At 47.6% G+C, this 24,401-nt stretch overlaps 1 protein-coding gene across 1 annotated transcript in view; it reads right to left on the bottom strand.

The window, feature by feature from the left end:
- The window catches only part of Notch2 (notch receptor 2), a 133,379-nt gene that overhangs the window by 18,440 nt on the left and 90,538 nt on the right, over positions 1–24,401 (bottom strand). The window contains 10 exon segments of the mRNA NM_024358.2: positions 5,027–5,159; positions 6,554–6,738; positions 7,012–7,165; positions 8,794–8,995; positions 9,775–10,003; positions 14,615–14,767; positions 15,136–15,255; positions 16,575–16,688; positions 18,813–18,958; positions 20,240–20,432. Of these exon segments, the coding sequence (NP_077334.2) occupies positions 5,027–5,159; positions 6,554–6,738; positions 7,012–7,165; positions 8,794–8,995; positions 9,775–10,003; positions 14,615–14,767; positions 15,136–15,255; positions 16,575–16,688; positions 18,813–18,958; positions 20,240–20,432 (1,629 nt within the window).

Genomic DNA, 24,401 nt, shown 5'->3' with positions numbered 1-24,401 from the left:
GACCGAGCACATCAGAAGCACATGTGCAGCCTCACAGGAAGTGCTCTGAAGGACAGACAGAGACGTGGACAGATGGAAACATACGGTATCTGATTACGCAACTCTTCATGGTAAAGGCATATTCACTATAGTATATATAAATGTAATGTGATCTCAAAAAGATATCAGCAGTATTTTTTAATGGCAAACTGACTCAAAAATGGTTTGGAAAAACCAAATCACAGCCAGGAGAGCACAAAGAAGAGACCTTCATGGTTGAAAGTTTCTCGTGAATTGACCGGACAGGACAACAGCAACAACGAGGGTGCTCCTACCAGCACCTAACTGTGCACTGGAGCTTAGAAAGAGATGGAAGTTCCATCTCAAGTCACGGTAGAAAACATCAACCATCCAGTTCCATGGCAACTTCAGAGTCTAGATAAAGCCGACTACCACTCAGATGCAAGCAGCCATAAAAAGGAGGGATAAATTCAACATGATTAGAAATATTCTGCATGAAAAAAAAATCAACGAAAGATTCCGACCTCAGAATAAGACATCTGAAAGGTTACAACCAGTGTACATGGGGAAAATACCCGCATCATGCAGCAAAGACAAATGACTTCTGCACACAGCAAGGATAGACAGTGTAACAGGGAAAGAAGGAGGGATACATCTCAGAGGGAAACAGTAACTTGTAAATGTGCTAGATGCCGAATTGCACAGAGAGGAAGGTGGCCCCTGAGGGAACGCAGCCAGTCCTGTCACTCAAGTGACAGCTCGGTGTGACAGCCTGGCAGACTTTCTGCAAACGCATTCTATAACATGCACTATGTGTGCTTTAAAAACCCAATGTCTATCACTACAGGACCAGCTAAGCACAATACATAATGTTGTCATAAAGGGGAATTCTGAAGCTTTGAGAAAATACTGAAGAAGTTCCCTATTTTGATATGAAAACATTCCAATTAAGTAAAAAGGTCAAGAGAAAAACAGCACCTTTGATCCATCTTCAGAGTTAAAAGTGGAAGGAATAAAAACTATCTTTGTATTTGGCTCTTACACACATAATGCAGTTTTGAAAGACAGCCTTTTCAATCCTCCAAAGACACACAAGAGACTGTGTGCAGTGTGCGTGAAGAGGAGGAGTGCACTGTTGGGGTGCACACGTTCACTGGGAGTGCATCTCTATGCATGTCTTTCTGTGCATGTGGACATACTTATCCCTGTCCACATGCACGTATCACCTTAACTATTGACAGATTAAACTGGGAACCAGGAGGTGGAAGCAGACAAAGCCAGTCCGTGTTCCCAGTCGCGTAGGATACTTGATATTTGGCGTCATGAGTAAAATAAACAGAAAGCTTCCGAGTGGACCGAGCTATCAGTGGCACACATCATTCTTTTAGCCTGACACAACAGCAGGATGACAGAAGTGCTCCAGGGACCTATCGTCTGGCGAGCAGGAGGTGTCAGCAGGCAGCACCTGGGAATATAGTGCTGACAACAAGCACTGGAATGGCTCTCACTGTGCTGTGAGAGAGCTCCAGAGTCTCTGGGGACAGTCACAGATGGACAGGCTGGGTAGCCAGAGAGGAAAAGTCAGAACAAATATACGCTGTTTCAGGTACCTGGAAATATCACGCACACAGGTATAATCCAACAAGCATTCAGGTAGGACGACTGGAAGAGAAGCACAGTCTATAACAGACCATTAAAGGCCATCTCGGAAACTGTGAAGGAGAGCCAGGTATCGTGAGAGGCCATTAGTAAGACCAACTGCGAAGTCCTCAGTGAAGACCACAGTGTAATGTCAGTGAGAAGACACATCTGAAGAGCTGGCTCAGACACAGTCATCAGGTAGACAGATATACTACATTATCATTCTAAGCTGCCACCAACAAGTATTTAGGGGCCAGGCAGTGGCACGTGGCTTTAATCCCAGCACTTTGGAGGCAGAAGCAGGTAGATTCCTGAGTTTGAGGCCAGCCTGTCTACAGAATGAGTTCCAGAACAGCCAGGGATACAGAGAGAAATTCTGTCTCAAAACAACAACAACCACCATCACCAAACAAAGAAAAGAAGGAGGAGGAAGAGGAGGAAGAAGAGGAGAAGGATCGGGGAGAGAGAAAGAGATTGACTGACCGATTGATTGATTTAGAAAAGACAAAAACCTCAGTGTTTTAGGAGACATTCCGCTCTGGGACCGCATGCGTCTGTGGTACAGTACAAAACCCATGCCGTCTCCTAGGCTCTTGGCCTCCACGGGTTATGGAAGAACACTAGTGAGTGGCTCTGACACACACCTTTAGGGATGTGACATGCGTCACCTCCACACTGAGGGAAAGCCTCTGCACAGCCCTGTACATTTTCTCCATCTTTCCTGTGATGGCCCTGGAGGCTACGGACCAAAAGCACAGAGAAAAGCAGCAAACCAACACCTGTGCGAGTCAGCGCCAGAGCAGCAAACAAAGCCACAGACCACTGCTGTGCCGTCCAGACGTGATTATTATTATTGATATATCATTAGCTACCACCGGGGTCGTCGCCGCCTGACCAACACCACTGTTTAAAGGCCTCACTACCCAGGCACGGAAGTACATGCCTGTAGTGAATCTGAGGCTGAGGAGACTTGGGATTCTGGGGACAGAAGGAGAGAGGGAGGGAGAGATGGGGGAGAGGGAGAGATGTGAAGAGGGGATGGGGAAAGAGAGATGGGCTGGGGAGAGAAGGGAAGAGGGATGGGAACAGATGGAGAAGGAAAGAGGAAGGTGGGGATAGGGAGGGAGAGGAAGGGGAGGGAGATGCAGAAAGGGAGAGGGGAAGAGGAAGAAGAATGAGGAATGAAGGAAAGGGGAAGAGGGAGAGAGTAGAAGAGAGAGGGAGACAGAGATGGAGCTGGGGAGAGAAGAGAACAGATGGTGGGGAGGAGGATATGGATATAAACCTCCCAAAGGAGAAGACAGAGAGTCAATTTGGTTCTTACCTTATGAATTTAGCTCTACTACTCAAAAATGCCCTGTCACAAAAGATGGGTGGGTGGGTGGGTGGGTGGGTGGATGGATGGATGGATGGATGGATGGGTGGATGGATGGATGGATGGATGGGTGGATGGATGGATGGATGGATGGATGGGTGGATGGATGGATGGATGGGTGGATGGATGGATGGGTGGATGGGTGGATGGATGGATGGATGGGTGGATGGGTGGATGGGTGGGTGGGTGGGTGGGTGGATGGATGGATGGATGGATGGATGGATGGATGGATGGATGGGTGGATGGATGGGTGGGTGGGTGGGTGGATGGATGGATGGATGGATGGATGGATGGATGGATGGATGGGTGGGTGGATGGATGGATGGGTGGATGGATGGATGGGTGGATGGGTGGATGGATGGATGGATGGGTGGATGGATGGATGGATGGGTGGGTGGGTGGATGGGTGGGTGGGTGGATGGATGGATGGATGGATGGATGGGTGGGTGGATGGATGGGTGGGTGGGTGGATGGATGGATGGATGGATGGATGGGTGGGTGGATGGATGGATGGGTGGATGGATGGATGGGTGGATGGGTGGATGGATGGATGGATGGATGGGTGGATGGATGGATGGATGGGTGGGTGGGTGGATGGGTGGGTGGGTGGATGGATGGATGGATGGATGGACGGGTGGGTGGGTGGATGGATGGATGGATGGATGGGTGGGTGGATGGGTGGGTGGATGGATGGGTGGATGGATGGACGGGTGGGTGGGTGGATGGATGGATGGATGGATGGGTGGGTGGGTGGATGGATGGATGGATGGGTGGATGGATGGATGGATGGATGGGTGGATGGGTGGATGGATGGATGGATGGATGGGTGGATGGATGGATGGACGGGTGGGTGGGTGGATGGATGGGTGGGTGGATGGATGGGTGGATGGATGGACGGGTGGGTGGGTGGATGGATGGATGGATGGATGGGTGGGTGGGTGGATGGGTGGATGGGTGGATGGGTGGGTGGATGGGTGGGTGGGTGGATGGATGGATGTATGGATGGATGGATGGATGGGTGGATGGGTGGGTGGATGGGTGGATGGATGGGTGGGTGGGTGGATGGATGGATGGATAGATGGATGGATAGGTGGGTGGGTGGGTGGGTGGGTGGGTGGATGGATAGGTGGGTGGGTAAATGATGGGTGAATACACTAGTAAGCATCTGGAACGGAGTCCTACTCTTTCTACCATGGAATTTCCTATTTCTAGACTAGGAACCAACCCTCCTTTCCATGTAAAGAATTTTAAAACAGTTGCAGGCTGGTCCTCAGCTCTCTTCCCCAAGACTCATTCTGCACTATTAATGGAGTATTCTTCTGTCTTAATTTAGTCAAATTTTATCTCGAGGAAGAAAAGTTACCCAAATGCACTGGCGTGGAAGGCTGAGAACAGAGCGTTCTCTGAGGGTCTCTTCTGACGGACTGCTGCCTAAATGTATGACTGCTGCTATCTTTGCCATCCTGCTCACAGGCTACACAGAACCTTCAGATCCAGAGGTCCCTAACAAGCCATGCTCTCTCCAGGACGTCGGAGCAACTGTCGATTCCCAGAGCACACTAATGGGTCTGCTGTCCACAATCTAGGGGTGCAGGTGCAGGAGTGCAGCCTTCTGTCTGCAGCCTCCTGGGACGGCAGCCAAACACATCCCATTGATTCCCTTGCTCTATGGACACAAGACTTGGCTCACTTAAACAATTAAAAAGCAGGCCTATGCGAATTTGCTCTTTAAGGCTGTTGGTTCATTTTCACTTGAAGCACCAAAAACCCTGTTAGTCGGGGTTATGTCCATCCTGCATTCTGTTTCCTGGAACATAAGCTAAGAAACAACCAAACCTGAACTGAAGCTGGCGGGAGACTAGGGGTGGAGGTGGGGGGTGAAGAGGTAGGTGGCTACAATGAAGCTGGTCTTCACTAAATTGTCTCAGTTTTTGGAAATTGCTTCAGCACTAAGAACAGATGAGAAACTGAGGGAGCGGCCTGGGTGGGAGAGAGAAGCAGACTGCATACCCCGGGTGCCTGGTGGGCACGAGCACTTGAAATGGTTCACGAGGTCGATGCAGGTGCCTCCGTTCTGACAGGGCTGGTTCTGGCACTCGTCCACTTCATACTCACAGTTGACACCCTGATACCCTGGAACACACTGCCAGGAGAGAAGGACATGGAGAACGCGGTCACTACCGGAGACGGACCATGGGGCCCAGTGAGAGGTCAGGTCACCATGGCTTTGCTTTCCACCCCACTGAGCAACTGAGAACCCATCCCTCTGTAACCATGGCATTCTTCACTACTTCCTAGTGCAGGGTTGCGCTTACCTATCACTCTTCCAGCCCCGCGCCCCCAAAGTCACTTTAAAGGAGAGCGAGGACGTAGGTTCTGAGGGCCACTTCCATGAGACCCCCAAGTAAAACTTTCGGGTAAGGATTTCCTCATCTGTGTACTGCGCACCCCTTCACAGGTGATAAGCAGCCAGAGGCTCAAACAGTACGTGCTTGCAGTAGTAAAGACCCTGCGCCCATTGCACAATTGGGGCAAATGAGGAGGCTGAAGGCAGTGGGCCATGGGGGTGGTGGGCCTTGGAGGGCAGTGGACGATACAGGAGGAGTTGGAAGAAACAAGACTTGATAAGGAAAAAGACAACTGTGGGGAAGTTTCATTTAGGTGCCACAATGCCAACAGTGCCTGCAGAGAAGTCCTTCCTTCACAGCACAAGACTACAGAGTAAAGGGAGAAGCAAACTTTGAAAGAGGGGATACCACGGCGGGAGCTTAAAACTGTGTGTGGTGACATTTAATGACCCAGCAACAATAGTCTTTCCATGAGCGAGCTCCCGAGGGAGTTTAGACTCCTTGGATTCCAGAGCTGATCTTACCTAGGATACACTCACTGCGTGTTACTCTGTGGGCTACACCAGGCAGGCAATACTAAACGGCTGTAATTCTGCTCATTTAAAAACAGTCAGATGTGTAAAAGTTTGAGTGCAGCATCGGCAGGCTTTTGAACTAACAGACCAGGCCTGCTCTGAGATAAACAACTGAAGGCAGCAGGAGAGAGGTCTTCTGTTGTTGCTTGGTGGTCTGGTGGGTTTCAGGTTCCCAGTGTGGTATTTGGTTAACATCTGGCTCTAACTTCTGTCAGCCCAGGCATTGACAAAAGACGCATGCTTAAACATTACGCACAGTAATGTTTAAGGCTGAACACGGTGCTGTGGTACAGCAGGTGAGACACTTTTTTTTTGGTCTGAGAGAATTACTCATTGGCTGGAACTGTGCTGCTCTTCAGGAAGCACAGGTTAGCCTGGAAGATGCCAACATAGAGAGTCAGCCAGTTAAGGAGGGGTGGTCCAGACTCTATGAAGACATCTTACCAGAGCTCCGGGAAAGCATGGCTGAAAATAAAAACGCTGACTGCTAAACACTACCATAAGGACAGTAGACATTGATACTCTGCAGGACACTAACGGCTGAACTCAGTAACCAGTGTTTTTAGCACCGGCACCATCTCTCGGGAGCTCTGTGAGCTCGGCCGCCTTCTCACCTCACATCTGTATCCTCCGATGAAGTCACTGCAGGTGGCACCATGCTGGCATGGATTGGACGCACACTCGTCAAGCTGTTCCTCGCAGTAGCTCCCCGTGTAGCCCAGGGGGCACTGGCAGTGATGCGTGTTGCCAGCATTGATACAGATACCCGAGTGCTGGCACAAGTGTTCAACAGGTACTCCTGGGACACCAGGTGAAGGAGAAGCATCAGAGAGAGCGTGACACACGGCAGGTTCAACCCAAATGCAAGAGAGCCTGGCTGGTGGCTCTCCTTGGAGTCTCTATATCTGTGTCTAGTTTTCCTCGACCCTCAGCAACTGACTTGCATTCAAAAATAAACAAGTTCTGAAATCTGTCTTAACTTCATTTCAGACAACTTTCTCTAGCCTTTCTTCAGAACCTTGTCCCTAGGACAGCATGTATGTCAGTACCTGATGTCAGGGGTGGAGCTCACCTTTCTGCAAGGCTGCCGCCTTACAGGACACATTGAGCACATCACAGTATGCGCCATCCCATCCAGGCGGACACAGGCAGCGTGGCCTTGCCTTTTCCTGAGCACAAGTTCCTTTGTTTTTACATGGAGAGGGGCTGCAGAGGTTCACCAGGGTCTGAAGCGGAGGCAAGGGCATACATGTGTCAAAATCCGGATCTCAGAGGTGAAGCCTCTAAGTTACAGTGCGTTACAAGACATCAAAGGAAAGGACTGCCTTTAAAGACAAAGGGACGCCTTCCCATACGCCTTCACTGGGCACACTGTCCTAGACACACTCTGTCACTTTTATAGCCTCATTTGTCTGGCTGGTGTCATTTTAAAAGCCCTTATCCCAGAAATCTAACAACACCAGAGGCTCGGTATGCATTATCCTCAGAGCGTTAGACATGACTATGTGAGCATACATGGCCTCCTTGCAAGGCTGGCAAGGGCTGTAGCTGCTGTCTGGGTCCATGCTTCCTCTGTTAGCCCTGCAGGACGACAAGTACCTTGACTAGCCCCGCCCATGGGAGGATGGTGAAACGATCCCATTCAAAACCTTATTTTCAACACCAGCTCATAAATAACACTCCTGACAGACTGTTGCTGGCTGAAAGATTGTCAGTGAGAGGAGGACAAGACCAGCTGGGCTGCCTGGCAGAGAATGCTGTCTTGAGCACAGCACCAAGCTGCTTCATGTGGAGGTGGCTGCCTCTGGGTCCACTGTCATCAAATGCACTCTGTAACTAGTCACTTATTCGTGAGCTCTCTGAGTTGTTCCTCTTACAGAAGATGTAACGCAGCATAAATTACCATTTGTATGTGACCTTGGAAAGTTCAGAAACTATCGTTTCTGGGAATCAGGCAGAGGCTGTTTCTCCTCCATGAATTGAGAGTTAGTTTCCTATGAGGACTCCTTCCATCAAAAGATTACATACAGACTTATATTTATATATTTGGAATTTAAAGATACACAGTTTTGCTATGGCTATAACACTGCAAAGCATTATTACCCTGTTGGCTATACGTGGTATTTACTGATTTTATTTTGATTGTTCTGTCCTGTGTTTGAATATGAAATGACTTCGGAGGCTCCTGTATTGAGGGTTTGGTTCTCAATGATGGTGTCATATTGAAAACTAGAGGAGGTGCCAGCTGGAAAAGTGGATCACTGGTTACATTGGGGGACTGCATCTTGTTCTTGGCTTTCCCTGCCTCATCTGTCTGTCTCTGTCCCCCCTCTCTTTTCCCTGTCTTTCCCCTTCCCTCCCCTGCCCCTTCTCCTCCTCCTCTGCTTCAGGCCACCATGAGAAGAGTCCTATACCAGCTCTGGCACTATGACCCTTTCCCTGGTCTCAGGCCCATAAACAAAAGCAGCCAGCGAGGCCCAAAATCTAAATCCACAAACCCAAATACACCTCCTATTGAGCTGTTTTTGTTGCTGGTTTTTTGTTTTGCTTGTTTTGTTTTTTCAGGTTAGCAGTGAAAGGCTAACACCCTTTCTTCCTGCACACCGGCTGTGGGAGGCATGTGAGGGCGAGAAGAGCAAGCTCCCTATCAGTCACATCCTCCTCAAACACCCACACCACACTGCTGCTGTCACCAGTCTGCAGTCTTCTAGCTCTCAAGAAGGTGGCTCAGACTCACCTCAGGGACCACCTGAGACGCACAGTCCTCTCTTTTCAAACGTTCGTCTTGCCTAGAAACTAGACAGAGCCCTCGGCTACAGTGGGGAGCTGGATGAGCAGGAGGGAAGTTGATTACCTGACAGTTTTTCCCAGTGTAGCCCAAGGGACAGGTGCATCGGTAGGTACCCAGGCCATCAACACACGTTCCCGAATTCAGGCACGGGTTAGAGCTGCACTCATTGATATCATGGAGGCAGAAGGGACCAGTGAAACCCACAGGGCATAAGCAAGAGAAAGAGTTGATCCCATCAACACACGTGCCGCCATTGAAACAGGAGCTGAGGAGCAAATGAGAGACAGCATCAGCTATGCGAGCTGAGGCCCTGAGCTGCTGCTGTAAAGTCTGGCTGCTGAAATCTAGGATGTGACTAGACAATCACCTCCGAGACGCCAATGCCTACCCCCAGTAAGTTTTAAAGTCTTCTAAACTAGACTGGGGGTCAAAGATTACAGCATCAACTTCCTTTCCAATATCCACTTAGGAGCATTTAAATGGCTGAGCTGTCAAGAATCCTAAAGAGTTGTTTTCCATAATATATTTTATCATTAGATTAAATGCCCTTACATGAAAATTCCTAAATAGCTTTTCACTTTAGATTTCTTTATGAAAGAATAAACACACTGCTGAAATAATAAGAAGAAATCAAACAAACTGTCTAAAAACTACTTAGACAGTGGTAACAGATCGACAAAGAAAGAGAGGTCTTCCATCTGGGACAAAGAGACAGGACAACAGAACGGGATCGATGGCTCTTCTGCTCCACGGCAAGAAATAAGTGATGGTCTATCCCACTAACCTTTCAACCTCTGACCTTTGACCTTCCAATTACATGTCTTTCAAAAACTGAGCAATGAGAGAGGACTGTGGAATAGGTCTCAAGTGGAGCTCATCCCTGCCCTACAATCCTAGCATTGTGCTGTGTTGTCTCTCTACTCCCCTTCCCCATGAGCTGCTGTGCTGTGCTGTTACCTCCTCTCCCCCCCCTTCCCTGTGCTGTGATGTTACCCCCTCCCCTTCCCTGTGGGCTGCTGTGATGTTACCCCCCACCCCCCTCACCTCTCAGTGCACTCATCGATGTTGTTTTCACAGTGGACTCCATGGAAGCCCGCAGGGCACGTGCAGGTGTAGCTGTTGACGTAGTCAGAGCAGGTCCCCCCATTCTTACAGGGCTCGCTCAGACATTCATTCATGTCTGTTTGGCACTTGTCCCCTACGAAGCCAGGAAGGCACAGGCAGGAGAAGGTGTTCACTTTGTCCACACAGGAGCCTCCGTTCTGGCAGGGGTCTGAGTCATGACAAAAGAAGTGGGACTCAGGACAGCAGCACTGTGAAGGCAGACGACCCAGGCCAAGCCACGCCCCGAAGAAGCACATTCTGGCTTCCATATTTGACCCCTTTACATTTACCCTGACATGAACCCTATCATGGAAAATGGATTCCATTAACACCCGCCTGAGATGTTCTTTATCTGTTTGAAAATCAAGATCAATCTAATCTACATCAACACTTTTATAACATTAATAGTCATAAAACTTTCATTGGTCCTCTACATATATGTAAATCAATTATGTAGCTTAACACATACAATATTGGAAATATTGACAAGTATTTTCTTTTTTTTATAGCATAGAATAGAGTTTATTCAGGGGATGGGGAGGGGAGTTGAGAGGGTAGTAAAGAGAGAAAGGCAGAGAGAGAGAGAGAGAGAGAGAGAGAGAGAGAGAGAGGAGCAGAGGTGGGGCATACGCTTGTGGAGAGAGAGGGGGAGGGGAAATGGAAGAGAGGGAGAAGGGGTAAGAGGACAGAGGGACAGCAAAAGGGCAAGAGCAGCAAGTATTTTCAAAACATGTTTGTGGAGGCTGAGGAAGCAGGTTATATATTCAGTCTGTTCCAAGAACATTGTATAAATCAATTCAATCACCTTCCTGTATCTCTCTCTCACTTCATTCTTTTATTTAAGTCTGAGTAACGTCAACCGGCTCTGAGTTATAATAATAGCAGGGCCTCGCACAGTCTGATGCCAAAGGGATTAAAGTAAGAAAACCATGGTGTAGCTGCTGGCATGCAGGGGGTTAAGTTACAATGGCAGAAACCATCACAAATATGAAAGGAAAACTTAGGCAATGAACTGAAAGGTCAAGTGGCCTCTACTTTATCAGAGAGTTATTTAACACACCCCACAATATGTTCAAGAAGAAAAGAGTCGGGCTTGGTGGCTCACACTGTAATCCCAGCATTTAAATGGTGAGGCACGAGAACTGCCCTAAGTTGGAGGCCAGCATGGGCTGCACAAGGACTCCCAGGGCAGCCTGAGCTATGAGAGTGAGAAAATGAATTCTATCCAAACAGATTCTTCTCCAAGAGAGAAGGAATAAATGATCACTAGCAGATACAAGAAGAAAAATGAGCATACATGTCCTAGCTATTCAGGAAATAACTTATTAGTGGAGAGTTAGGTAAAGTGCCACGCAGGTCTTTCTTGTTTTGTTGACTCAACACAAACCACAGCCCTGTGAGAAAATGCCACCACCAGGTTTTTCTGCAGGCAAGTCTGTGTTGGTGGGTTTTTTTTATTAATATTAATGTGGGAGGACACCAGCCCACTGTGGATCCTGGTTTCTGAGAGAGCAGGCTGAACAGCAGAGCTGATCCTGGTGGTGGTAGTGGAGGTGAGCCAGCCTGAGGATGTGAGCGTGAGTGTGACGCCCTGCCCCCAAGTCCCCAGCCACCTGCAGTTAGTCAGGAGAGCTGGCAGAGGGCATGAGAACAGACATGCTAGCCTTGCCCCTTAATGGCTGCAGCATTTGGGGAAGCACGGGCAGCACAGTGGAGCTGAGTGCAGAACAGGAGAGGTGATCCCACCTCCTGCAGAGGGAGGCACTGGTGGCCCAGCCAAAGCAGTGCTCAAGCACTAGCCCTGGTGATATGGGTAAGGGAGACCCTGTAGGCTAACCAGCTTAGCTACCACCCAGGCCCAAATCCAGGGCTCTCACTTGGCCTACCCCCAATTCCCCCAAAATCTCTATCATCTGTGAGTGGCAGGGATACAAAAAAGGGCCAGTTCTGCTGATTCAAAGCTGCAGGATCTCCATGACACTGAGCGACATCAGGACAACCAGGAGGAGTCCAGGTGAGGATCCAATATCCATGGTGTCACAGAAGCCAGACACCTCGAACCAGACCATTGTACTGAGCATACGCAAGTAAAGATATATGGATGGGGGATGTACTGTGGGACACTGTGACACACTACAGCTTCCACGAGGAGATCTTTTATATGGTGTGTGTGTGTGTGTGTGTGTGTGTGTGTGTGTGTGTGTGTGTGTGTTAATTTGGGGAGGAGGTTGCAGGGGTAACAGGGTAAATATGAAGGGATGGAGAGAGGAGTGGGATTGGAGTACATGGTGTGAAACTCACAAAGAATCAATAAAAAGATAATAAATAGCATGGGATAAGGATTCTTATTATGGAAAAGGAAGGAAGGAAGAAAGAAAGGAAGAAAGGAAGAAAGAAAGGAAGAGGGAGAGGAAGGAAGGGAAGGAGGGAGGGAGGGAGGGAAGGAGGGGAGGGCTGGCTGGGCAAGCCATGGGGAGCAAGCAGGTAAGCAGCATGCCTCCATGGCCACTACTTCATGTCCCTGCCCCGACTCCCCACAGGGATGGACTGTAACTAGGAGGATGAAATAAACCCTTCTCTCCCCACATTGATTTTGGTCACAGGTTTTATCAGAGCCCTGAAACTTAGCTAAGACAGATGGAATCTTTGAAACATATTTTACCAAAGCTCAATCCAAACCAAACTAAAATAATTAAAAGTTAAAGACTCAAAGAGAGTAATTAAAAAAAGATTTAAAATATGGCAATAATGATGATGATGATAATGATGATAATTAATAATAAAGAGTCCGTATCTTGCTGCTTTAAGGAGTATACACCCATTATGCACAACATTTTTAAGAAGAAAGAGAAGGTACATGACTCTGAAGAATCAGAGGCAAACCTCAGGGGCTTTAGAGATGTGAACCATAAACTACCAAAAAAAAAAAAAATCAAACATGGTGTCATCTTTCCCTTCAAAGGGAAAACAATGTGCTTGGAAACAGCCCTTGGGCAAACACCTCACAGTGGATTTAAACCTAGTATACAATGAACTAAACAATAAGATAAATGACCCAACATGTTTTCAAATGGGCAAAAGACTTAATTAGACATTCCACCACAGGCATGCGCACAAAGACCATGAGCAAAGGTGGCAGCACCATTATCAGGAGGATTATACCAGTGAGATGCAGTGCACAGTGTTGGCAAGAGGGCTGGTTATACCAGTGAGATGCATGCACAGTGTGGGCAGGAGGGCTGGTTATACCAGTGAGATGCAGTGCAGTGTGGGCAGGAGGGCTGGTTATACCAGTGAGATGCATGCACAGCGTGGGTAGGAGGGCTGGTTATACCAGTGAGATGCAGTGCAGTGTGGGCAGGAGGGCTGGTTATACCAGTGAGATGCAGTGCAGTGTGGGCAGGAGGGCTGGTTATACCAGTGAGGTGCAGTGCACAGTGTGGGCAGGAGGGCTGGTTATACCAGTGAGATGCATGCACAGTGTGGGCAGGAGGGCTGGTTATACCAGTGAGATGCAGTGCAGTGTGGGCAGGAGGGCTGGTTATACCAGTGAGATGCAGTGCAGTGTGGGCAGGAGGGCTGGTTATACCAGTGAGATGCAGTGCAGTGTGGGCAGGAGGGCTGGTTATACCAGTGAGATGCATGCACAGTGTGGGAGCTAAAGTTCAACACTGACTGCATCAAGTATTTGTAGACATGGAGTCTGAGTAAGGCTTCTGCGTTGTAATTCTGGTGGGAATGAAAAGTGGAACAAGCACCTTAGGAAATACTGTTGTGATTTATCGGTAGTTACTGCAGGTACTACACAGCTCATCCTACACACAGGCGTTTATTTCAGAGAATTAAACCATTAATCTACACTCCTATCATAACGTTTTTATCTATAATACCTAAAAACTGGAAACGCAAACAAGTAACAATAAATAGCACTGGTAAAAATAATCCAAAAGTCTAAACTGCAAAGCTCTCCAAAATCTGAAATCCCTTAAGGGTCAGGTCAATATCATGTCACAAGAACAACTAAAATGGATTCCACAGTCAGCATTCAGATACATTGAAAGAATTGCATCAAGTTACCTTCGGCCTACTCTTGCAAAATACACGTGAGAACATGAGTGAGCCTCATGCCTCCACTTGGGTCACATCCCCAAGATGTGAATATTCCAAAACCAAAAGGCCTAGAGTGGGTGAGTGTCTGATGCTCGGCACCGACGGGCTGAGCATGCTCAATGTGCACAGCCAGAGAGGAGGCCACTGGGCAGTAAGACAGAAGACACTAGTGAACATAACCGGTTCAGTAACGTGAGCCAGCCGGAAACACGACTCCGACCAGAGCATGCCTACAGAGCTGCACTATATCAAGTGGTTCAAGGTACAAATTTATCTACAGTGGCAGAGGCAGGTCTGTGGTGGTGCGGGACAGAAAGTAGAACAGAAGGACTTTTAGAGGACCATTCCCCCATGGTTGACGGTTTTTGCTATCATTTTGCCAAAAGTGGATGAATTCTATCATTAAAATACTTGTAGTTTTTGTATGTTTACTGCCCTTCATAAATCTATATTCTCAGAAAGCTACCACAGCACTGTCCCTAGTTTGTCAGAATTTAAAATGTTGTAGAAAGAGGCTTAGAACAGATTCTACTACTTTGATTTCTGAAGACAGTAGCTTCCAAAGGAAGACTTAAAAATACTAGAGTGTGGGATGTCGATGCCGGTGTAAGGAGCAGGGTCCTCACTGTGACTGAGCTCTCTCTCCGGGCCCAGGAGCAGGTGTACTCACTGGCAAGGCAGTCATTGATGTCCTCCTCACAGTCCATACCACTGAAGCCGGGAGGGCACTCGCACATGTAGCTGCCCTGAGTATTATGGCAGATGCCATTGTTCATACACGGCTTGGAGACACACTCATCAACGTCAACTGTACAGCGCTGACCTATAAAGAAAGGGTAAGGAATAGCCAGGCTTCAGAAGAAAATTCCCACAGAGATCAAGGCAGGGTGTAAGTCTGGGTAGGTGTAAGTTTTAGTACACCATGAGCTTAGAGTGTTTTGATGCAGAAGGCCACCTGATTGGTCCGATGCAGGAGGTCCCAGTAAGGCATTTATGTCCCTGAGAAACTCCTCCCAACTGCTACTCATAGCTTGAAACTCTTGGGTTGGAGGGTCTCAGCTACTTGAGGACTATACAGATGAAATCTGGGAAGGTCTTAGGAGCCCTTCCAGCTAGTGGCTCCTGTCCAAAGAGCCTGTGGCCTCCCATGTCATCTTTGTTTACGGTGCAGCATGCATCCGGGATCGTTACCTTGCCAGCCAGGGGCACACAGGCAGGTGAAGCTCTCAAAGTTGGGTGCCTCTTTACAAACTGCAGCGTTCTCACACGGGTTAGGGGAGCAGGGCGCCAACACCGTTTGACAATTCTTGCCTGGAAAACAAATGTCAGCCTGTGATAAGGAATCAACCAAGAAAAGGAGGGGGTCCAGAGACTGCAAACCCAGATGTGCTTCTGTCAGAACCCCAAGCTACAGCAGCAGCCAAGAGGTTCTAGCTCAGTGGGGTGCCATGCAGTTCCTCATGCTACTTCATAACTGTAATTTTGCTACTGTTATGAATCATAGTATAAATATCTGGTGTGCAAGGTATCTGATATGCACGTGACCCACAGGTTGAGAACGGATACCGGCTCCTCCCAATATTGGCCCAATACAGTTAACCCGGGGACCTTACCTAGCATGTCCTCAGGGAGGACTTCTGTGGACTAAGTGAGAAGCACACGCTAAGCCCTGTCTAACACTGAATGAACCCCCAGCCTCTGTGCTGGCTGCTTCCTCAGCTGTTACCGCTGGGGCCGGCTCTTTGCATTGTACACCCACATCTCTGTTGCCGGGCAATCTCTACTGCTGTCAGTGGGATGCTGACATCTGCCTGCCAACGAGTGCTTCCTGCCTTAGAATACTGAATTCAAACTTAGAGAACAATTAAAAGAAGTAAAAATGATTTCACCAAAAGGGCACCAAGTATGTTTTAACACATTAGTTTTCAGCAGGTGAACTGAGTACTCTTAGGATTGGTGGCAAGTGCCTTTTACGGGGGTTTCACAGGCTATTCCGTTGTTTCTGAAGTCAAGCTACAGCAAAGTCAGCTTTAACAGCCATCCTAAAACTCTGTACTCAGAAAGCAAAACACATTACTGTGAATTTTCTCCACAATACTGTGTTATAGTGTCAAAAGGATGGATGCTGCTGGGCCAAGTAGGCACCGAATTCTAGACATATATAACTTTAAAAGCCCAAACAGTAAAGCACAGGGCTAAGGGTGTGGGCCAGCTGCAGAGCCCCTGAGGGTGACCCACAATAGCATGGGCCATTCAAAGGCTATGTCATCTAAAAGTTCACCCCAAAAATTCACCGAACAACAGGAGAGGAGGGAGGGGCAACTGCAGTTGGGGACATGATCTATGAGAGAAGAATAAGTAAAAAATAAAAACAAAACAATACAAAGGAGACGCAAGGCCCTGGGATCAATCCTTAGCACAAGAATAACAAACAAACAAATCCCGAACACTGAAAAGCATAAAGGAAGGAAGCTGTTTCCCACTACCATGTAGCCTCTGAGATCATGAGAGACGCCAAACGGGGTCCTCAGAGCAGCATCACAGACGTGAGTCTCGGAAAGTCGCACGTTGGCACAGCCTAGCCCAGGGCACGCACCCCCTCCAGCCAGGCCTGCACCTGCAGTACCCACCTGTGTAAGGCAGCATGCAGTGGCAGGTGTAGCCACTGACGTCATCGAGGCAGGTCCCTTGGTTCAGACACGGGTTCGAGGCACACTCATCTATGTTCACCTGGCAGTTATAGCCTGGAGGAGGAGACACGTGCACATTGAACCGGCAGCCTCTTATAACCCCAGTTACCGACCGGCTCTCCTAGTGGTTGGTGGAAACTAGGGTCGTGGGAGCACCTGCTCATTCATTTTAGTTCGGGTCTCAGATACAGTCAGTCAATGGTTGATCAAAACGATGAGAAGAGTGCCTGAGTTCAGGCCTAATGCACCTCATTATGTAACCGGATTCTCCAAAATGAACTGAGAACTCACTCTGCAGAAAAGCTGGCTGTTCTACCTAACATGGGCTCTTTTTTTTTTTTTTTTTTTTGTTCTTTTTTTTTCGGAGCTGGGGATCGAACCCAGGGCCTTGCGCTTCCTAGGCAAGCGCTCTACCACTGAGCTAAATCCCCAACCCCCTAACATGGGCTCTTAAACGGGAAGGTTCTGATCAGAAAACAGGCAAACTCATAAAGGAAATCCCTGAAGTGTACCCACTCGTCCTCCCGTGTAATCTCTCTTATCAGTAAGCTATGTCCTAAGGCCTTAAAAATACTTCTTCTACTTAAAGGCAAAAAATTTATTCCCACTAAAAGATGGAAAAAAAAAAGTAGCAGAATGGGACTAGGGCAGGACCCAGACACCACCCATCTTTGCACCTCCAATGTGGCCCAACAAGACTCTTAAAAATGGAGAAGCCAGAGCACTGTGAGCAAAAGGGAGTAGGAAGACAGAGGCCTGGGCTCAAAGGTGCTCACAGATCACTGAACAAACAGATTTTGATTTTATAGTTTCATTTTCCATGTGATCGCTGATAAGTTACAGTGAGATTTTTTTTTAAAGTGCTTTTGAATATTCAAGTTTCTTGGCAAATGTAATGTATCAGAACACAAGTATCTGAACAGAGACTTCCTAAACCTGTCTGGTGTCGTCTGGGTATCCTTTCTCTGAAAGACTTGGTATCTGTGCTGGACAGCTATGTTACTGAGATACACACTGAACCTCAGTAAAGAAAATGCCTGTAAGATATGGCTGTGGGCAAGCCTGCAGAGCACTTCTTAACTAGTGACTGATAGCAGAGGGCCCAGCTATCAATTGTGGGTGGTGCCATTCCTGGGCTGGTGGTCCTTGGGTCTACAAGTAAGCAAGCCAAGGAAGCTACGGGAGACAAGGCAGTAAGCAGCATCCTCCACCCTACGTCAGCTCCTGCCCCTCGGTTCCTGTCCCAATTTCCTTCCATGATGGACAGTGCTGCGGAAGTGTGAGCCAAATAAACCCTTCCTCCCCAACTTGCATTTGGTCGTGGTGTCATCATATTAATAGCAACGCTAAGACAACATCGGAAGTGTTTAGGATTTTTAGGGTGCAATAAAGTGAGGATTCTTACAAATAAATAACAAGCTACTTAAAGGATGTCATCACGTCTCTCTCCAATAATCCTACACACAACCGAGAATGGTTTAATGCAATCTGTTAGAGTAATATTGTGCATGAAATAAAGTTTCATGAACTTTCATTTCATGTTGGTGTTCAAAAAGTTCCTGATTTTAGAAGACTCCACATTTGGAGTTAGGGACACTCAACCTGTAATTGAGTAGTTCTAAAACACACCAAAGTGTCAAATAGCCCAAAGCAAGGAGAACTGTAAAATATTTTTGAGATATGTTCCTCTGCTCTCTATTTTTCCAGAAAAACACAGGAAACTAAGTGTCCAGAATAGCTCACGTGTAAGGATTTGCTGGAAAGGCCCTGAGCACAGCACAGGGTCCAATGACAGTTAAGTACAACACCCTCGGCCCACTCCAAGAAGCAACCTGACACTGTATATCAAGCCTTGGCCAGGAAGCTTACAGTTAGACACTGGAATTTAGGGTGTCAGGCAGCGCATATCTTTACCACAGAGCCATCTTGCCAGCCCCTAAGTGAGGTCTTAACTGTTTGTTTTAAGTATTACTGTCCCAATGGTTTATCTCAGGTAGGCTGAAGGCAGAAAGATATCTACTCGTATTTTATTTTGCACATGTCTCGGAAACACGAACTGCTTAGCATACTTACTGTATTAGCAAACTACAGAACGAAAAGAGTCAGAGACCATGATGTGGACCAGTGTACAACAAGGGAAGCAAACAGCAGGTATAATGAGCTGGGCCTTCACCTCACCTTTGAACCCCTTCTTGCATGTACACCTGTAGCCATTCACCAGGTTATTACATGTCCCTCCATTCTGGCACGGGTTAGAAAGACACTCATTTTTGTCCACTTCGCAGTTGATACCAACCCAGCCTGCATCGCAGAGGCACTTATAGCTGCAAGAAGACAGAGGTGTTACTGTGTGGTACAAAGGTACAACTGAGTCTTAAGAGGCACATAAGAGATAGGTGGAAGACAGGTGCATCCTTCCTTTTCTTTTGTCTGGTATTTTGGGGACAGGGTCTCACTCTGTTGCCCAGGCTGTCCTAGAACTCACTATGTGGTCTAGGTTCACCTCGAACTCATGGTAATCTTCCTGATTAAGCCTCCCTAGTACAAAGATTACAGGCGTGAGCTCATTTCTGCGTTTCTGTGGATCTGTACTGGAATCACCGTCACATGGTAAGGACATGAATCCATCTAGCATGTTCAGTTGGAAGACCAGCATATGCTTCCAACTGGCTCACCGGAAGCTGGTGGACTGCCACAGAGCTATGATTTGTCAAACATACTGGGGCAATCAAAGGAAACATGAACACGAACAAAGCTCAGAACCTCTAGTACAAACATCAGAAAATAAGCCACTGAAGCCTGCTGAGGTTGACTAGAGTCTTACAGGTCAGGCTCGCTTTCTTAGGATCAAGATCCTGCCTCAGAGAGCGTGGTATCGAGCAAGACAAGCTGAAGATACCCGAAACACATATAACATCTGACCCCAACATCGCTAGTAGTTACATGTTGTATCAGATCAGTCAGAGAAGGGGAGCTGGGAAGTGGGAGGAGAATGGAGAGAAAGAGTGGAGGAGAGAGAGCCATGGTGGGGTGTCTTGAAGATCATCATGTTCTGGATTGGAAACAAACTTATCTAACATGTTCTCCTTTCTTTGAGTTTGAGACGTGGCAATGCCCACGCTGTGTTATGACAAGAGCATACAGCCGCTCATCGTGTCTAAGACACTCTTGTTCTAAAGCCATCGCATGCCAAACAGCTCTGAGGGCATGCAGGCAGCAAATGGACTACCGCAGGCTCCACAACTGAACAGGGATAGGCTGTAAGGTGTGGGGTTGTCAATCTGTGCCCTCAGATCTCAATCCTGTAATATAAACACAATTGTAGATGCACGGATTCCTGGGCCCTCCGTGGGGTCCTCATTGATTACTTATGTAAAGGAAACAGTCCTTATTTCTCAAGTAAGTTCTCAGCCTGAGAAGATGGGTCAGGTTCTACAGACAAAGCAGTGATTTGGACAACCTAAATATCAGGTCAAGTTCCCAACTGACAGATACGAGCTATTGTGTTAGTGTTTCCTTCAGTTGGCTTTGACCGAGGCCAATTAGTAGCTTCTAGCTAGCACATGCAGGCCCGTTGGAAGCTGTGAGCAATGGCAGCTACTCACCCACTGAGACCTCCAGTACAGTTTCCATGGATGCAGGGACTGCTCAAACACTCGTTCACCTGTGAGTAGCAGCTGGGATGGTGTGGTCCCTCAGGGCACATACACCGGAAACCATTCACGTCATTGATGCACGTCGCACCCTTGCGACAGGGGTTGGAGGCACACTCATCAATGTCTATGTTGCACCTCTGCCCTGTAGAGGGGTCAGGAGCCGGGTTACTCATATTTAAATTCTCAATTCTCAAGGGACGGAGATTTGAACACATAAGAAGACACTGTCCAAAGAGGCAGGCTGTAAGGTTCACGATTCAAGGACTAACATGGAGAAGCACGTCATGCCATGCAACGAAGGCTTGAGGAGCAGTTCCAATTAATAAGGAAGGGAAGTTACTAATGACAGCAGATCAAAGCCACGGCACTCTCAGGTCGACTTCGTCTAGCTTAGAACTTCAGAACTTCACAAGCATTAAGGATGTCACCAGAGACAGCTGCCCCTCCTGGTGCTGCCGTGCGTGCGTGCGTGCGTGCGTGCGTGCGTGCGTGCGTGCGTGCATGAGGGTGTGTTGTCTCCCATGTGTTCTATCACTTTTCCTCAGTTGAGTTTTTACATTTCTATCTCTGGTTAATCACAATTAACTGGGATGTGAATGAACTGCTAGTTTAATGTTAAATCGATAAAAAAAAAAAAAAACATAGCTACTTCGGTTTCATTCTTAGAGTAGGGTTAACCCATACTCTACTCTGTGTGTAGTCCGTAAGCAGGCATTTACTGCCCTCCAATAGTTGAGAAAACACTTCAGTGACTCCCAGTCTAGACCAGTGGTTTTCAAACTCTAATGTACAAACATCTCTTTAAAATGTGGTTTCTAGGGCTGGAGAGATGGTCCAGTGGTTAAGAATGTTGACTGCTCATACTGAGGTCCAGAGTTCAGTTGGTAGCACCCATGTTCAATGGATCTCAAGTGCCTGTAACTCCAGCTCAGAAAATCCAATGTCCTTGTCTGATCTTCACAGGCACCACAATAAATAAATAAGTAAATAAAATGTTTTTTTTTAAAGTGACAAATTTCTAGGCCCCACTACCATAGGCTATGACGGCTGGGCCTAACAACCACATTTCAAAGGGCAATACAGGAAGCTGAAGACACCCACGACTGAAGGTCCGCCTGCCGTATAGCCCTCATCACCACTGCCTTATGCTGCACTCAACACTATGGCTAAGCATATGAATGTCTTTCTATATTTCTAGTAGTTGAGAATTAGCCTTCTGAAATGCTTCCAAGTTAAACTTTTCCCTACAGCGCTGGGAGTGAAGTCTAGCGACCATTATGAAGGAATTTATGAACTTCAAGAACATAGTGTTCTAATAGTTCTAATCAGGTTTGAAGGTTTTTTAAATTGATTTAAAAGAGAATAACACTATATTTAGTTCAAAAGGTTCCAAATAAAGGAGACACACCCTTTAAAGGAAGGCATGAGCAGGCTGCTGGCCTCCCATGCACTGTGAACCATCACTAGTGGTTCCTGTGGTAAAGTCCCACAGTCTGGGATAGCTGCCATTTTTCCTCTTCCTCTGTATGTCCTACCTCAGTCTTCCAAGCCACTTCTTCTTCATTCATTCATTCATTCATTCATTCATTCATTCATTTATTTTTTTATTTTATTTTATTTTTTTTGGTACCGGGGAGAAAACTTGGGATCAGCCAGCATCCTTCCCCGGAGCTATGTTCCCAGCCCCTCATCTGCCTTTAAACAATTCTCAAGATAAAGTCTGAAGGCATTTTGTGCGAGTGGGGTCAGGGCTGGAGAGCAGTAGACTATTCCTTTGCCAGTGTGCCTGCGAATTTCTTTTCTGATACCTACGGCAGAGGATGAGAAAGAGTCGGGCTTGTGCCCCTGGGAGGAGTGCACGCGCTCTCTAGCTCACTGGCTTATCAAGCTCCATCTCTGTGGCCATATTTGTTAACTGAGGACAGAACAACTCCATTCATGGTCGGTTAGGAGAATTTAGGAAGACAGTAGATCTGGGGGAGGTTGGGCTTTTTGTTTCTCTTTGGGAAGACTGGTTTGTTTGTTTTACTTTTTGTGTTTTGTTGTTCTTGTTGTTGTGGTTTGGTATTTGGTGCTTGGGTGGAACCCAGGGCCTCATGCACCAGAGGCAAGTGCTCTACTCCACACTCTGTCTTGTGGCCCTGCTGTTGCTGTTCACTTCGGTACTTTTCTTTATGAAGCAAGCTCTTACTGAGTTGCCCAGCTGCCTTGAATTCAGTCCATGGTCCAGGCAGACCTTGGACTTGTGGCCATCCTGCATGAGCTTCCAGAACAGCTAGGATTATGGGAGTCTGCCACTAGGCCTGTAATCCAAACACCAACGCGGCTTTGGAAAATGGAAAGGCGTTTATAGGATCACATGATGTCCAACTTTCTCCCATCTAATCAGAGTATCTGGAGCTCCTGGGAGAACAGAGAACAGCCGTAAAAAGAGAAGAGACAAAGGCCTCCCTTGGACCTTCTAAAGCTCTTATGGAAATGGTCAGGGAAATGATTAAAATAAAATAGAAGGAAAAACCCCAAATACCTCACAGTTATGGCTTATGACTCTTGGACATCTCCAGCAACAGATTTACAAAACAGCCTCTTGGACCAGAAAGCAGTTCCCAAGAAGGGGCACCGCCCAGCAGCCGGAACATTCCATCTCCTGGCTCTGTGGGTTCATGCTACACCTTATGTTTATCTTAGAGTATTTTTAGCCTGTGTGCTCCCCCTTTGACCCTGCTGATTTGCTGAATGTTAAAAACAGACAGAATATGATTCACTGACATTTAAAAAACTAAGTCCGGTGAGAAGTCTTCTGTAAATCCTGAAGGAAACCATAACAGGCTGTCCCTTGGCCATGCAGTGGGAATGAGCCTGCACTCTGAGGTCAGACGCTTGGGGCAGAGCCCTGGTTGCGGGCACTGAGAACATCACTCTCCCTCTCTGCTCTTTGCCCTCTCCTCAGTGCCACAGGGGCAGCAGCAGCTGTGCCAACTAAGTGAGATGGGGTAAGCATCTTGGTTCCTAGCTCAGAGTACACTGTTCATACAAATTAGGCATCCTCTTCCTCTTATGCACTTCAACAGGTCTGTGTATTTAGTTAGCTCCCACCTATCTGGGAGAACAGCTTTCAGGATGCCCAAATTCACCGTGCTGCCTCAGTGGGTCGTGGCACGAAACATTCAGCACACCGGCTTCTCAGTCACCTGGAAGAACCGAGGGCCACCAAAGCCACAGATGCTCCTGGAGCGCCCACATTACCGCTGGCATAGAGAGACTAAGTACCCAGCATCTCTTCACCTGGCTCTGGCTGCCCTTAGGCTCTGCCAAAAGCTCTAAAGTGGGTTGCTCACCTGGGGAGCAGGTAACCAGACGGCAGTTCCTAAGAGTACTATTATAGACATCTGCATGTGTATGGTAATGTCCAGAAAGAGCATGATACACCGTGTAGCCTAACAACGGAACCTTTACCATAATTAGATGTCAGGGAGAGCCTAGGCTTCCTCTGGAGCCTTCACGACAGTTGTCCAGGAACATAAATGACACGGTTGATATTAGCAAGGAAGAAGAGAGCGTGTGGATTGTACTTCACCTATGGGCACATGTGCGAATTCTCTAGAGGGCCAAGCCTAAGGAAGGGTCATATGCAGTATTATCTTCATCTACTTTCTTTTCATGGGCAAAATGATCTTGCTTACTGTAGCCAAACTAGTTGGTGGTCTCCTCAAATTATGCCCTCCCCAAACAGGCTCCCAGAAGAGGCAAGACCCAGGACAAGCAGTCAGTGTTTTCATGCAGGTTTACCTTGGGCACAGCTTTACAGAAGGCAGTGGCTGGAGGGAAACAAAGGTGGCTTTGGAGGCATTAACTCCAGCACAGTGACGGAAAGTTACAGTCTGCTAGGAATTCTCAGGTAGCAAGAAACACGTGACCTGAAACGCTAAGGGAAGTGCTGTGTTTCCACTTAGCAAAGGTCTGGAAACAGGAAACTGGTTCAGAGCAGAACAGAAGCAGATTGCAAACCTTCCAGAGACGACGAGAAACAGGAAAAGGGTGAAAATTTGATTTTTACTTAGGGGCCCCTTTCCCAACTGGATGGGCAAATGGAGGCCCCGTCCAAAGGCAA

This window comes from Rattus norvegicus, chromosome 2 (assembly GCF_021556685.1).
Source record: "Rattus norvegicus strain SHRSP/BbbUtx chromosome 2, alternate assembly SHRSP_T2T, whole genome shotgun sequence".
Lineage (NCBI taxonomy): Eukaryota > Metazoa > Chordata > Mammalia > Rodentia > Muridae > Rattus > Rattus norvegicus.
Note: the sequence above shows the minus strand (reverse complement) of the source record. Positions and strands in the feature narration are given on the sequence as shown.